This window comes from Hylaeus volcanicus, chromosome 5 (assembly GCF_026283585.1).
Source record: "Hylaeus volcanicus isolate JK05 chromosome 5, UHH_iyHylVolc1.0_haploid, whole genome shotgun sequence".
Lineage (NCBI taxonomy): Eukaryota > Metazoa > Arthropoda > Insecta > Hymenoptera > Colletidae > Hylaeus > Hylaeus volcanicus.
The window spans coordinates 17,257,609-17,269,339 of record NC_071980.1 but is presented as its reverse complement, the minus strand read 5'-3'; the positions used below and the strand labels follow the sequence as shown (position 1 = coordinate 17,269,339).

Genomic DNA, 11,731 nt, shown 5'->3' with positions numbered 1-11,731 from the left:
CGATACTCTCACAATTAATTATCAAAGTTAGGCCTTTCTTTCAGCCTTTAAAACGTTCTCAAAACAATCCTTGGAAAATGAACTGTGAAATTGTTGGATGAGAAGAAAGCAGACATTCGTGTATCATAACGCGTCGTTAGATATCATTACATCATTGCTGTAATGAGGCTAAGCGGTGACAATCGTTCAAACCGAATGATCCTCTGTGATATAGTACCACTGTTAATGAGGGTGGAACAAAAGTGCAACTCCATGTCACTGAAACGCATGTACAACGTCAAATAAGGGTCTGAATTTTTTCGTTACGATCATGGTTAATATTTTGTATCTCTAATACTGAATTTATTACTGGATGAAAGACTCCCACAGGATACACAGTATTACTGATTTTCACTTAATGAAAAGCGTATGAGCACTCTATATTTACTCAAATTAAAAATATACAAGATCCCTCATCGATACGAAGATATCATCTAATTCAACTAGAGAAAAGAGAATTAAATTTGTCGAGAAGTAAGGTATACAAGATCCCTAATTGACATGAAGATGTCCCTGATAAAACGAAACCAATTAAATTCGTCCTGAATCAACGAAGAAAATAAAAATAAATGTTGACACAATTTCGATTAATTGCACCGTTGTTGAACAAATTAAAACGCTAATGGTTCAACACGTGCAATTAGACTCGCGAAGCGTAAGTCTCGTTTAGCGTCGCTGTTACTTGAATGCAAACCTATCAGTGTCTCTCTTATGCAAACCAACGCGTGCCTCTCCCCCACCGCTCATTCCACCCTCCGTTAAAGAAGAAGTTTTCCTTTTAAACCGTCGTCCTAGATTTCAAAATTTGCGAAAGGCAGTTCTCGCTTGTTCGTCCCAGTTCGTCGACGATTTTAGAGCACGTCGACGAGGGCGACAAGCGGTCGAGCGAGTAAAACGCGCGAATTCGAACTGCGACGTGCTCTCTTGGTCGTTATCCACGACGGACAGATCTGCCTCGAGCGACATTCTTTCGATCCAAACGGATCCACGTGTTTCAGAGCTATCCTATCAAACCGACTAATCAACTTTGATCGTAGTTACAGTCTGGAGCAAAACGCATGGACCAAAAAAGGAATTAACTCTTTCGTATCGGTGATATCGTTTCGGAGAATTTATATTGTCTAAAATAATTCATGTCCACGCTTTTTTTTTCGGCTTTTCCGATAGGTGAATTTCGTAAAACTTCCAGTCTCTTAATTTTCAATATTTTTTAATTATTCTGGTTCAGATAAGAGCTATAGTCACATCAATGAAGATATTGGTATATTGTAAATGCAATATAGTCCCCATGCATACAAGCCACGGCGAAAGGATCGATAATTTACACCTCTGCGCGGAATCCTAATCGTACTATCGACTTCTAACCGTTCGTAGATTACGAACGGAGTTTCCAAGTCCCGTAAACCCCTCAGCCGCGAGAACATCGGATACGAACTCATAATTTCCACGCGATCGTGACCGGGGTAACCCAATTCGCCAACGTCTTGCACCACCATCGTGCCTCAATCGTTCACCTATAGGCAGATGCGAGCGTGTTTCTCCGCAACAGCTGGTCACCTGCTGTTCCCCCGGACTATTTCTCTAGCGAGTCGTCTTCTTTCTTCGCCATGCACGTATGGAAACGCGATTCGATTCTCCTCGTCGTCGGCACGCTATACGCCAGTGGTTCTTAACCCTTTGCAACTCGAGCGAAGGCAAAATAAAATTAAGAGGCCAAATATTCAATGTTTTCGTGATTTTTGTTTACAGGGAAGAGCTTGCGCAATGTTTTCATAACTTTGCGGCAATTTTAAGTATTTTTCAAGGTACATTCGATCATTTTTTCAATTCATTTCAAGCAGAGATCTTTGAGATATAAATTCCTTCCTGTGAAAAAGAATATATCTTAACACTTAATGCTGAGACTCCTAATGTGGTTTTCTCCTTTAATATACCATGACCATAGATCGCGAATTCAATTGTTTATTGTTAATAAGATTTTCCAAGACTTTGTAATCCTCGGTTTAAGAATCACTGTGCTGTATACATATGTATACACTCGGTCACCGTGCTATAATACGCAGGCAAGAACGATGCCACGACGAAGCAACAAAACGCGCGACTTTCTCCGATGCAGATTTGTTTCCAGCGCGAGCGACTTCCTGCAAGAGGAAAACAATAATGTCTTCCCGTGGCGGAGACATCCATTCAAGAATTGAAACAAGACGATCCGCATTTAAACTGCGCGAACTTTCTTCTTCTCGTATTTAACCCTTCACGGGGGACAGTACAAAGCCCTGGAATTAATTCGTAACGAGACAGGAATTACTTAACCGACTTACGTAGTCAAACATTTCAGTGGTTCTTAAATTATTCCTGGGAGACTAAACCAAACTTTGTTTAAAAATAGAACGATTTCCGTAATATCAAATATACTCCCTCACGTGAATCATTTTTCTTTATAATTAAAGGACAGTAACCCTGAGCCTGTTTACTATTATTATTAATACCATTATCAAACGTTTTCGTTGCATATTCGTGAAAACAGATACACGAATACATGCAAAAATAAATTCTAACCAAAATACTTAACGAAACATGCTACAAATGAGCATTATTATTATTATTTTGTATATCTCAAAGATGTTGCTTATACCAACACACCTACGCTGCGATAGTAAATGTTAAAAGCAATAAATAAAAAGGCTAGGAGAGACCTATTATCTCGACAATGCAACGAGTGCAATAAAATAGCGCACGAGAGCAAAAACAATGAGCTGTTACGAAACCTAATCTCGCCATGTATACTGCAACGAACGCGCTACTAATAACCATTATTATTATTATTTTGTATCCTTCAAAGATGCTGTGGGGAGACCGATACGTCTACACCATGTTAAACAGTGAATATGGAAGGATATAAACAAAATGAAATGGAATAACAGAAAAGATTTATTGTCTCGACAATGGAACGCAATAAAATAGCACGCGATGGGAAAAACAATGAACTAGGCGTGCTGTGCTCGCGCACACGTTAAATCGCACAGGAAGCGTTTCGCGATGCACTCCTGTATCCTCAATCGATATTTAAATGCCTCAAGGATGTCTCTAGCAGATGAATGCAACCATGATCTCCATCCTTGACACGTTTCTCTCCACGGATGGAAAATCCCGAGCCTAAAGAGCGTTATACATATAGAAGACGCGGATAATAGGGTTGCTTTGCTATTTTACACGAAATATTGGACACCGTCGAGACATTGAGATGCTAGGTATAGTAACAGTATGCGAAGGATTTCGAAACGAAATAATACATCAAACGCTGCATTTCTGTTTAATACAACCACCCACGCTTGAAACATTCCACGAGCGGCTCGCTAATAACGTCTTCCGCGACCTGAGAATTCTAATACCTTACGAATAGTACGATGTGACGCTGAAGAAGCTAGTTACGTTTTGAAGACGGTGCGAATCTGTGTAGGATAACCGAGGATAGATTATCAAACTTTTCCTGAATGATTTTGGTTGCTTTGGGTATAACCAGTTAAAAAAACAAAAATGAACAATGTTTGGCTTGGAATTTTGTTGATATTTAGCCACTTGGATTTAAACGAACCACCGATGCAGATATATACAAAAATATACACCAGTGTTACATAAAATTGCTTGCAATGTTCCCAAATATCTAAAGATTCATATAAACCAAGTAACACTGCAATAAATTACACTGCTCAAAAATTACTCTCTTCGATACGACGCCAGTCTGCAAATTTTCCAACAAGATGGCTCCAAATCTAAAGGCTCGACCCTTTTATACATCGAATTTTTTTCAATTTTGTCCCCTACAAGCAGTGATGGGCAAAACCCTAGGCTTCGAATAAATCTAAAGTTTGCCGACATGTTTGTCTCGTTTCCTTCTTTGGAAAATGTTCAAAAGAGGAAATGAGACAAACATGTCGGCAAACTTCAGATTTATTCGAAGCCTAGGGTTTTGCCCATCACTGCCTACAACTTCCTATTATTTTATGTGCTCCACTTGAAGCGTACTTCGGAAGACGGTTTCTCGATTAATACCAACTTTGAATAATCCCTTTTATTAATTATATTAGGTTGTCCTCAAAGTTTCTTTCGTGAGTTGCATTCAATTATTTTCTGTGGCAGTGTTTATATAAATAGACAATCTCATTTCTTAGACGTTGATACTGTAACAGTAATGGAGCGAAATGAATTGTACACAATTTTGTAATGCAACATAAAACATAAAATATTGTGTACGTATTAATTATTAATAAAAGGAAAGAAACTTTTGGGACAACCTAATATTAAAATAGTTCGCGGAGCGATCAGTACGTGGCGCATGCGGGCATCGATATTCCCATTCTCTAACCGTTCAATATAAATACGGCGGATCACGTCGATATGACGCGCCTTCGATCCGTCACCGAGGATCGTTCCGCATGCGGAAACTGGTTTACGCGATGCAACGATCACAAGCTAAGATGCTAGGAATCCGAAACTCGCGGCTTCTTCGAGAGTCAACGTACCTCCCTTCCCTTTCCCTTCTTTTTAAACGAAGAACGTTACTCCGTTCCTCTCCGCCACGGAGGCCACGCAATCAGTTTTTTCGAGGTTCGCGTGAAACAGGTATTCGGAACGGTTACTGGAAGGTACGCGTATTGGCAAGACGCCGACACGAATCCGAATTACCGAGCGTCATGCGTACGAGAATAACCTGGCTGTGGGGAAATTAGAATTAAGACGTTCCTCGAGGAATCTCTGTGCTTTGTAGTCTCGATATTACGAATCTGTGATAAATCGTAGGTTCAAGAACGTCTATCTAAGCTCTCAACCAAAGTCTATCATCTCTCCCTCCTTCCCAAAATGATTCCGAGTAGATACTTTTTAAAGTTACGTACGCCATGTGTTCGAGAATAGCCTGACGGTGTTCATACGTTATTTACAAATCCCATTTTGTAGCGAGCCCCATAAAAACGAGATACGTCCCTGTGTCTATGTGAAAATTGTGATCGCGTCGTTCCGTGGTGCCCTAAATTTTGTTACCTCCGTAAAGTCTCGTTAGCGTCTTACGAATCGATGATAAACCGAATGGGATCTTGATAGAGCATACCCTTGGGATAGTAAAAAGTAAATTTCTTATTTACGCCCGGGCAGAGTTCATTACGTTCGAATCGAATTCTTGGAATTGCAGTGGCAAAAACAAGGATGATAGAAAGCGTAAACGATTCTCGAGCAAAATTCGAAATAACACTGACCATCAACACGTACAATTTTTTTTCTTTCTACACCGAAATATCGCCAGAAATAATTGAAAAATAACTGACTCACTAGCCTAAGGCTTCATTCGTGTGTAACAAAAACTACAGAGATATTCCTATACTCTAATCCTCAAGGATCTCACCAATATAAGCAGGGATTACTTTGAAATTAACTTACTCAACTAGCTTACTAACTCATTGCCACGAAACTATCATCTTGATCGAATAAAAATAGATCAAACAAATTCTGGTACTTTCACTTTTCTGCACTCGAAATACCATTTTACTTGCGATAATGCTTCACGGTCCACTGTTTGGAGTAATAATTCAAATACCTGCACGGCGAACGGTACAGCCCTAAGTTCGATACAAAACTTACGCGGGAACGCTTTAAAGTACATAGTATATAGAGATTCTCCGTCAGGTGCCGTTTCACGCGAGATAGAACCGTTAGCGCCAAGCAGGTTGCCTAAAAAATCCTAGTACACGCGTCCAACGCGAATTGTTTTCATCGCAAACATGCAAGCTCGCGTGACACGATCAACTCTCTTGTAAAAGTTTCCCAGTTGAAGGGAACACAGATGGGTAGAATTTAAATTCGAATAATAAATATTCGTAGCGTCATTCGTTCAACGTGAAACTGAGATGATAAAGTAAACTCTTATAAAACACGAGTTCTATAACGTTACGAAATAATGATTGATTTCGAGTAAAATCTCAAACTGGAATCGGAAACGTTCTCAACTCCGCTATAGGATGCTTGTTCCGAAGCAAACATCGTCCAAAATCATTTTATTAGGTGTAGAAATGAATTCTGTGCCTTTGAAGGTAAACCTAGGATTAAATTATAAAGACCAATTTCTAATTTTCCCTGAACCAGAAATTCTAAGAGAGCACATATTAATTGTAAAAGCAATTATTAAAGTAATCATTCGTGTCAGTTTCAATGATACAAAGATTGGTATTTAAATGTAACAAAATGGCGCTAAAAGTTTCAATGCTATAAAGGTTGGTATTTAAATGTAACAAAATGGCGGTAAAAGTTCCTATTCAAACTCGAAGACAGAGATTTAATTTCTCCGCCTAATATCACTTATTCCCCATAGAAAATTCAGACGAGAATCGTGCCCATCTCCGGTTGAATAAAAGGTGCACTCACCGTTGGCTGCAAGCGTCGCTCCCACCGGCGGTAATCCACGTGCTGAGAACACACTGGACAACACACAACGTGCACACAGACAAAACACTCGCGGCGATACGAACTGCGAACGAAGGGAAACGTCAGAGTATCACTAGCGCGTCGACGAACAATACGCGAAACGCGTCGTTCCGATACATACCGAAAACAAAAGGCACCGACGGATAAAAAGGTGGAAAAACGGAACGCGTACGAAACGGAACGCTCGCTTCTTACCGTCTCGCGCGGCCGGCTGTGACTCTGCTTCGTTTCGCTTTGGCTTCGGCGCGACACTCCGATCCCCACCCCAACGCGCATGCTTTCCCTCACCACAGTCGTGACTACTACTTCCAGTTTATACTTCCGATCTTCTCGGTTAGGTTCGGGACTCCTCGGCTCGATCGGCGGAAGCATCCTGTGCCTTCGAGGATAGTTGTTCTTCAGCAGTGCTGTCTGAACGTATGGGAAATCTGGGCATTTGGAATCCCACAATGATTGTGGCACGATCTAAGGCAGTGATTCCCAAAGTGGGCGCCACCGCCCCCTGGTGGGTGCTACAGCGATTCAGGGGGGCGCTGACCGCCAATGTAGGCTGTAATTCGAAAGTTATTAGCAAAAAAATAGAAACCAATTTGAAATAGTCAATCGCGGTGATTTAAGATTACCGGCTGACGAAAATGGAGCTGAGAATTACTAAATTGTTAACAGCACACCAGGTCATCCTTCTCATTAAGATGATTTCGAATGTTTTAACTTTTTTTTGCATTACATTCTATTCCGAGTTCAATAAATAGTTTCATAATTTCAAAGATCGATGTTTCTAATTTACACCTTCCTTTACTATATTTTACGAAAAAGGTAGAAACATTATTACATATATATTTCGTATTAATTGCTATTAAAATTAAAAAAAAAATTAATTTCCAAGGGGCGCTAAGTAATATTTTTTCTGGAAAAGGGGCGGTAGCTACGCTAATTTATCTTACGTAGAGCACATCTGTGGCACAAGCATATACACTTATGAGAATGATAAATATCAATTTAGACGTGGTCGTTAGCACTTCTTTTTACTTTGCGATATCTAAACAGATGAAGGAGTGAATGAGTATTATTCATAAGGTTGCGAAGTCATATAACTTAACTAAAACACCTAATGTACCAGCCTTGCATTTGTTTATCCCTTAAATTCATTTAATTCTTGCTTTACATTACTTTGTATTTGCACTTGCTTACACACCCCTCTTAATAATTCTTCTATTAAGGATGCCAGTAGTCTGATGAGGTCCACTGACCCCATTGTAGCTCGGGTACCTCGGGATTGCTAAACCCGTACTGTAGCTAAAATTAATTAATTAATAGCTACAGCCCCTGAGGGTTGATATCTGAATAATATAGGGCCCCACTTTACTATAATACTAATGAAATGTCTCTGTATTGGGGAGTATACAACAAATTTATCAGTGTTAAAACAATATTTATAAAATACTATTTGGAAATAGTGCACAAAGGACAAAATTCTATATACTGATCGCATAACTATTGTAAATTTAAATTTTGAACTCTATATACATGTTTACGTTCTTTTATTTTTTTTTAATTAGGTCTTCGTCTATTATTAACGAAACGTTTCTGCATATTCTATTATTTATTATCCGTTATACTGCATATTTTATCAATTTTCTTCAATTGCATAGGTATACATATTCGAACTTCCCTCATTTATGGGGCGCTGACTGGTATCGCCATCTCGCGGTCAATAGGACGAACTAAAATTTCGACCTTTGGTCAGTGTCTCTATCAGGAAAACGCCCAAGTTTGTCGCCGAATAATTCTTCTTTTTATCGCTAGATGACGCTTTTTTGTACACTGCTTATCGACATTTTATATTTTCGTTTTTTCCATGTAAATATGCATTAATTTAAACAAATAAACATTGGCAGCTAACTTATGCTATCAACACAGAAGCCTGGAAAGCATTTAAGTTTGCTAAAAAGATAGTTCTAGCTAGTTACCATCATGAGTGGAAACCAGTTTCTTTAAAAAGTTTGTTGCAGCAAATATCAATAAAAAAGATCGCTTCCTCAGATACATTTCAATACAAGGAAGTTTGTAGTATGATTGCAAATTCATTAATAGTTGTAATACAAGAGATATTGTGAATTTAATTAATGTCGGTAAGCAGATGTACAAAAAAGAGCCATCTAGCGATGGAAAAAAGAATTATTCGGCGACAAACTTGGTCGTTTTCCTGATAGAGGCGCTGACCAAAGGTCGAAATTTTAGTTCGTGTTTTGGACTAATAGACCTACATAGGTTTAAAGTCTGTATATGTTTATTATTTTTTTAATAAACGCCAAACAAACACAACAATTTTAATTCGTCCTATTGACCGCGAGATGGCGATACCAGTCGGCTCCCCCATAAAAGAGGGAAATTCGAATTTGTTTACGTATACGATAGATCATAATTTAAATTTAGTTATATAACTGACAAAAATCTCATTACAAAAAACAATATTAGACAAATTGTTAACCCAAACATTAAACTAGGAATAAATAAAAGAGGAAAGTGAAAAATTGAAATATTTTATTTATAAAATTATAATTATCATATTGTCTTCTTATTTTTATTTTCACCATTTTCCGTTTGTATATCTTTCTTCAGTTCATAAATCTGCGAAAAACAAATACGTGTAAAGAATATTTATTCAAGTGCAAAAATTTGAACATGTAAATACATACTTGTATATATGCTTCAGTTAATGTTATCATTTGCGGCAGAATTTGGGTCACATGAAGATCTTGTAATTCATACCACTGACCAGTTGCTCTGTGTAAAATATGAACCCTGTATGTTCCTTGACCAGGCTCACCATCGTGAACTATATTTGCAACTAAATCGTATGTTGTATAAGGATGCCTAAGTTTCACTTCAGGTGTTAAAATGTCTCCAAAATCAACATTTCTGGAAACAATTTATAGATTTAAATCGAAACTTGGAATTATTCTGGAAATATAAAAGACAATGATACAAAGACTTACTTAACTGGGAAATTAACTATAGTAGGATTCTTTTCTACAAAGAATGTATTCTTTGTAAATCTCTGTAAAGGAAATTAAACTCAATAAATCGAACAACTTTATTTTCTATTACAAAACGATCTATTCTTACTTTTATATAAAGTATAAGATATGGCGGGAGTTCCGTAATTTCAAATCTTTTCATAAAATTCTCCTTGTACGTTTTATATTCTTTTTCAGTTACAGCATTGAATTTATTTAATAGTGTATATAAATTGACCTACAAAAATGGAGAAAATTACATGTCGTTATGCATACTTATAATACACACATTATTTCGAACTTACTTGAGGAATTATATTTTCGGTAAACTGATCTTTGAAGAGAGGGGGCGGAGGAAGATCGCACGTTAAATATAAAAATGGACTTTCTGTTACAGTTTGACCATATTCTACTGTATGAAGTAATTCGCTTCTTTGGCTTTCGTCTAATTCGAGCGGCGGTATCTTTCGTGTGTATATGCGCATATGACCCAAAAATGTTTTGTACACTATACTAGAATCACGTTTTTTCGTACCATTTAACGCTAAATGAAGAGCATTCATAAACCACGAAAGAAAGTCAATTGGATCACCTATAAATTTTACGTTGAAATGTAGAACCTGTTGTAATAATTACAATTGTTGCTTCAATATAATGATTATATACCCTGCTCTGTAAATTGGAATCTTTTTTTACTCCATAAGACAACAGCTTGTAACATTTCATGAGGACTAACATGTGCTTTAAAATTACGAGGATTCCACAATTTTCTCATTAATTCTCCAAATCTCTGTACTAAAAGATAAGAAGAATCACCAGGCGGCCTTTTTACATGAGAATAATTAGATTCTCTTAAAAAGAAGTCCCTTAAAGGTGTTACATGTGAAAGTGCCTGAAATAATTCAATTTTTAATTTATTTCTTCAACAACCTAACAAGTGCAACTATAAAAGATAAATCACCTGTAAAATAACATTGCAGTAATCATTTGCTTTAATATTATTCATCCCCACAATACCAGGAGAGTATAGTGAACCATCTATAGCTCTCGATAGTTTATCACTTTTATCCAATAGAGTAATTTGTGTCTTATCAAAAGTTGGATTTAGAACATATTTTATGTCATCTAATGATGAATCTAAATAAAATTTTTAATCATCAGATACTAGTGGAGTTTAACATAGAATCAATGACAAAGTGATAATATTGGCTCACCAATTATTTCATAATTGTCGGGTAAACAATAAAATTTTAAAGTATGTAGATTAAGAAATACATGATGACTTTCTGCTACACTGTGAGTGTATGCATGAGTATTGGTACCTCTACCTTGGAAATACTTTCCACATACTAAACATGCATACACATTAATCCTCGACAATGATACTGAACATAATTTTTCAAAATCAAAGTCCAAAAATTGTCGGTTTATCGTGTCCAAGTAAGGACACAGTCGTGGTGCTTCTGTATTTGTTTTGGAAAATTTAGCACTCCCTGTAAATTAACAAGATACCTGAACTATACTTAACCTTATTTTAGGTTAGAACTTTTGAACTGCATCTAAACTAAATATTTAACAATCCATATAATTGCTCAATTTAAAATGAACTTTACTAGTGCACGTATGATGTATAATACTATGTTAAACGATAATAAATTGAACTCTAATAACTGTAAAAGGGCGAAAGCTAGTTAACCTTAAAATACAGAGATGTAAACAATGAATTTCTATCGTTGTATTCAATTTATAATGAATACTAGTATGTGAATAATAAATCAATTTATAAGAAATGTTTGTAATCTACTTACTTTCTTTATCTTCTTCGGAATCACTTTGTTTTTCTATGAATTTCCGCTTTTGCCGATACTCCCGCTTAGTCGACGCCATTTTTGTTAGAAATTGGATAGGAAAACATTTGTACACAGTAAGATATTTATATTCATTTATTTAAATAAGTATATGTATTCAAACATTGTCGTATCTTAAATTGCATGCATTTATTCTTATCTCTCATTAATCATGAATTTATCAAACAGCGAATTAACAGGTATGAATTTATTTTTCGGAAACTACGATACGCGAACTGTTATTTAAGTCAAACTTGTAGTATTAAACAGTTAGGTCTTCATATATTTTTGTGTTATTGTATAATAATACATTCGCATCTTTCAAAAATACTATTTGGAGATCTTCGATAT

General features: G+C 36.7%; 2 protein-coding genes across 2 annotated transcripts in view; both read right to left on the bottom strand.

The window, feature by feature from the left end:
- The window catches only part of LOC128877501 (rap guanine nucleotide exchange factor 2-like), a 206,827-nt gene extending 199,584 nt beyond the window's left edge, over positions 1-7,243 (bottom strand). The window contains exon 1 of the mRNA XM_054124833.1: positions 6,454-7,243. The gene's annotated coding sequence lies outside the window, so the exon portion shown is untranslated. The remainder of the gene's footprint in view (positions 1-6,453) is intronic.
- A 1,797-nt stretch (positions 7,244-9,040) lies between these two features.
- Positions 9,041-11,563, bottom strand: LOC128877026 (U4/U6.U5 tri-snRNP-associated protein 2). The gene is made up of 9 exons (XM_054123965.1): positions 11,342-11,563; positions 10,748-11,026; positions 10,495-10,670; positions 10,200-10,425; positions 9,839-10,125; positions 9,643-9,771; positions 9,513-9,574; positions 9,213-9,435; positions 9,041-9,144 (listed from the first exon to the last, which is right to left on the bottom strand). Exons 1-9 carry the CDS (start codon positions 11,418-11,420, stop codon positions 9,079-9,081), a joined length of 1,527 nt encoding a protein of 508 aa, XP_053979940.1. The 5' UTR covers positions 11,421-11,563; the 3' UTR covers positions 9,041-9,078.
- Between the last annotated feature and the right edge of the window lie 168 nt (positions 11,564-11,731).

Excerpts from the sequence above, each read along its gene's own strand:
- LOC128877026 (XM_054123965.1), bottom strand. The coding sequence starts at position 11,420 with ATGGCGTCGACTAAGCGGGAGTATCGGCAAAAGCGGAAATTCATAGAA. Across the intron at positions 11,027-11,341 it reads TTCCGAAGAAGATAAAGAAA|GGAGTGCTAAATTTTCCAAA; the intron begins GTAAGTAGATTA and ends GTTAATTTACAG. Across the intron at positions 9,575-9,642 it reads ATCTTATACTTTATATAAAA|AGATTTACAAAGAATACATT; the intron begins GTAAGAATAGAT and ends TTTCCTTTACAG.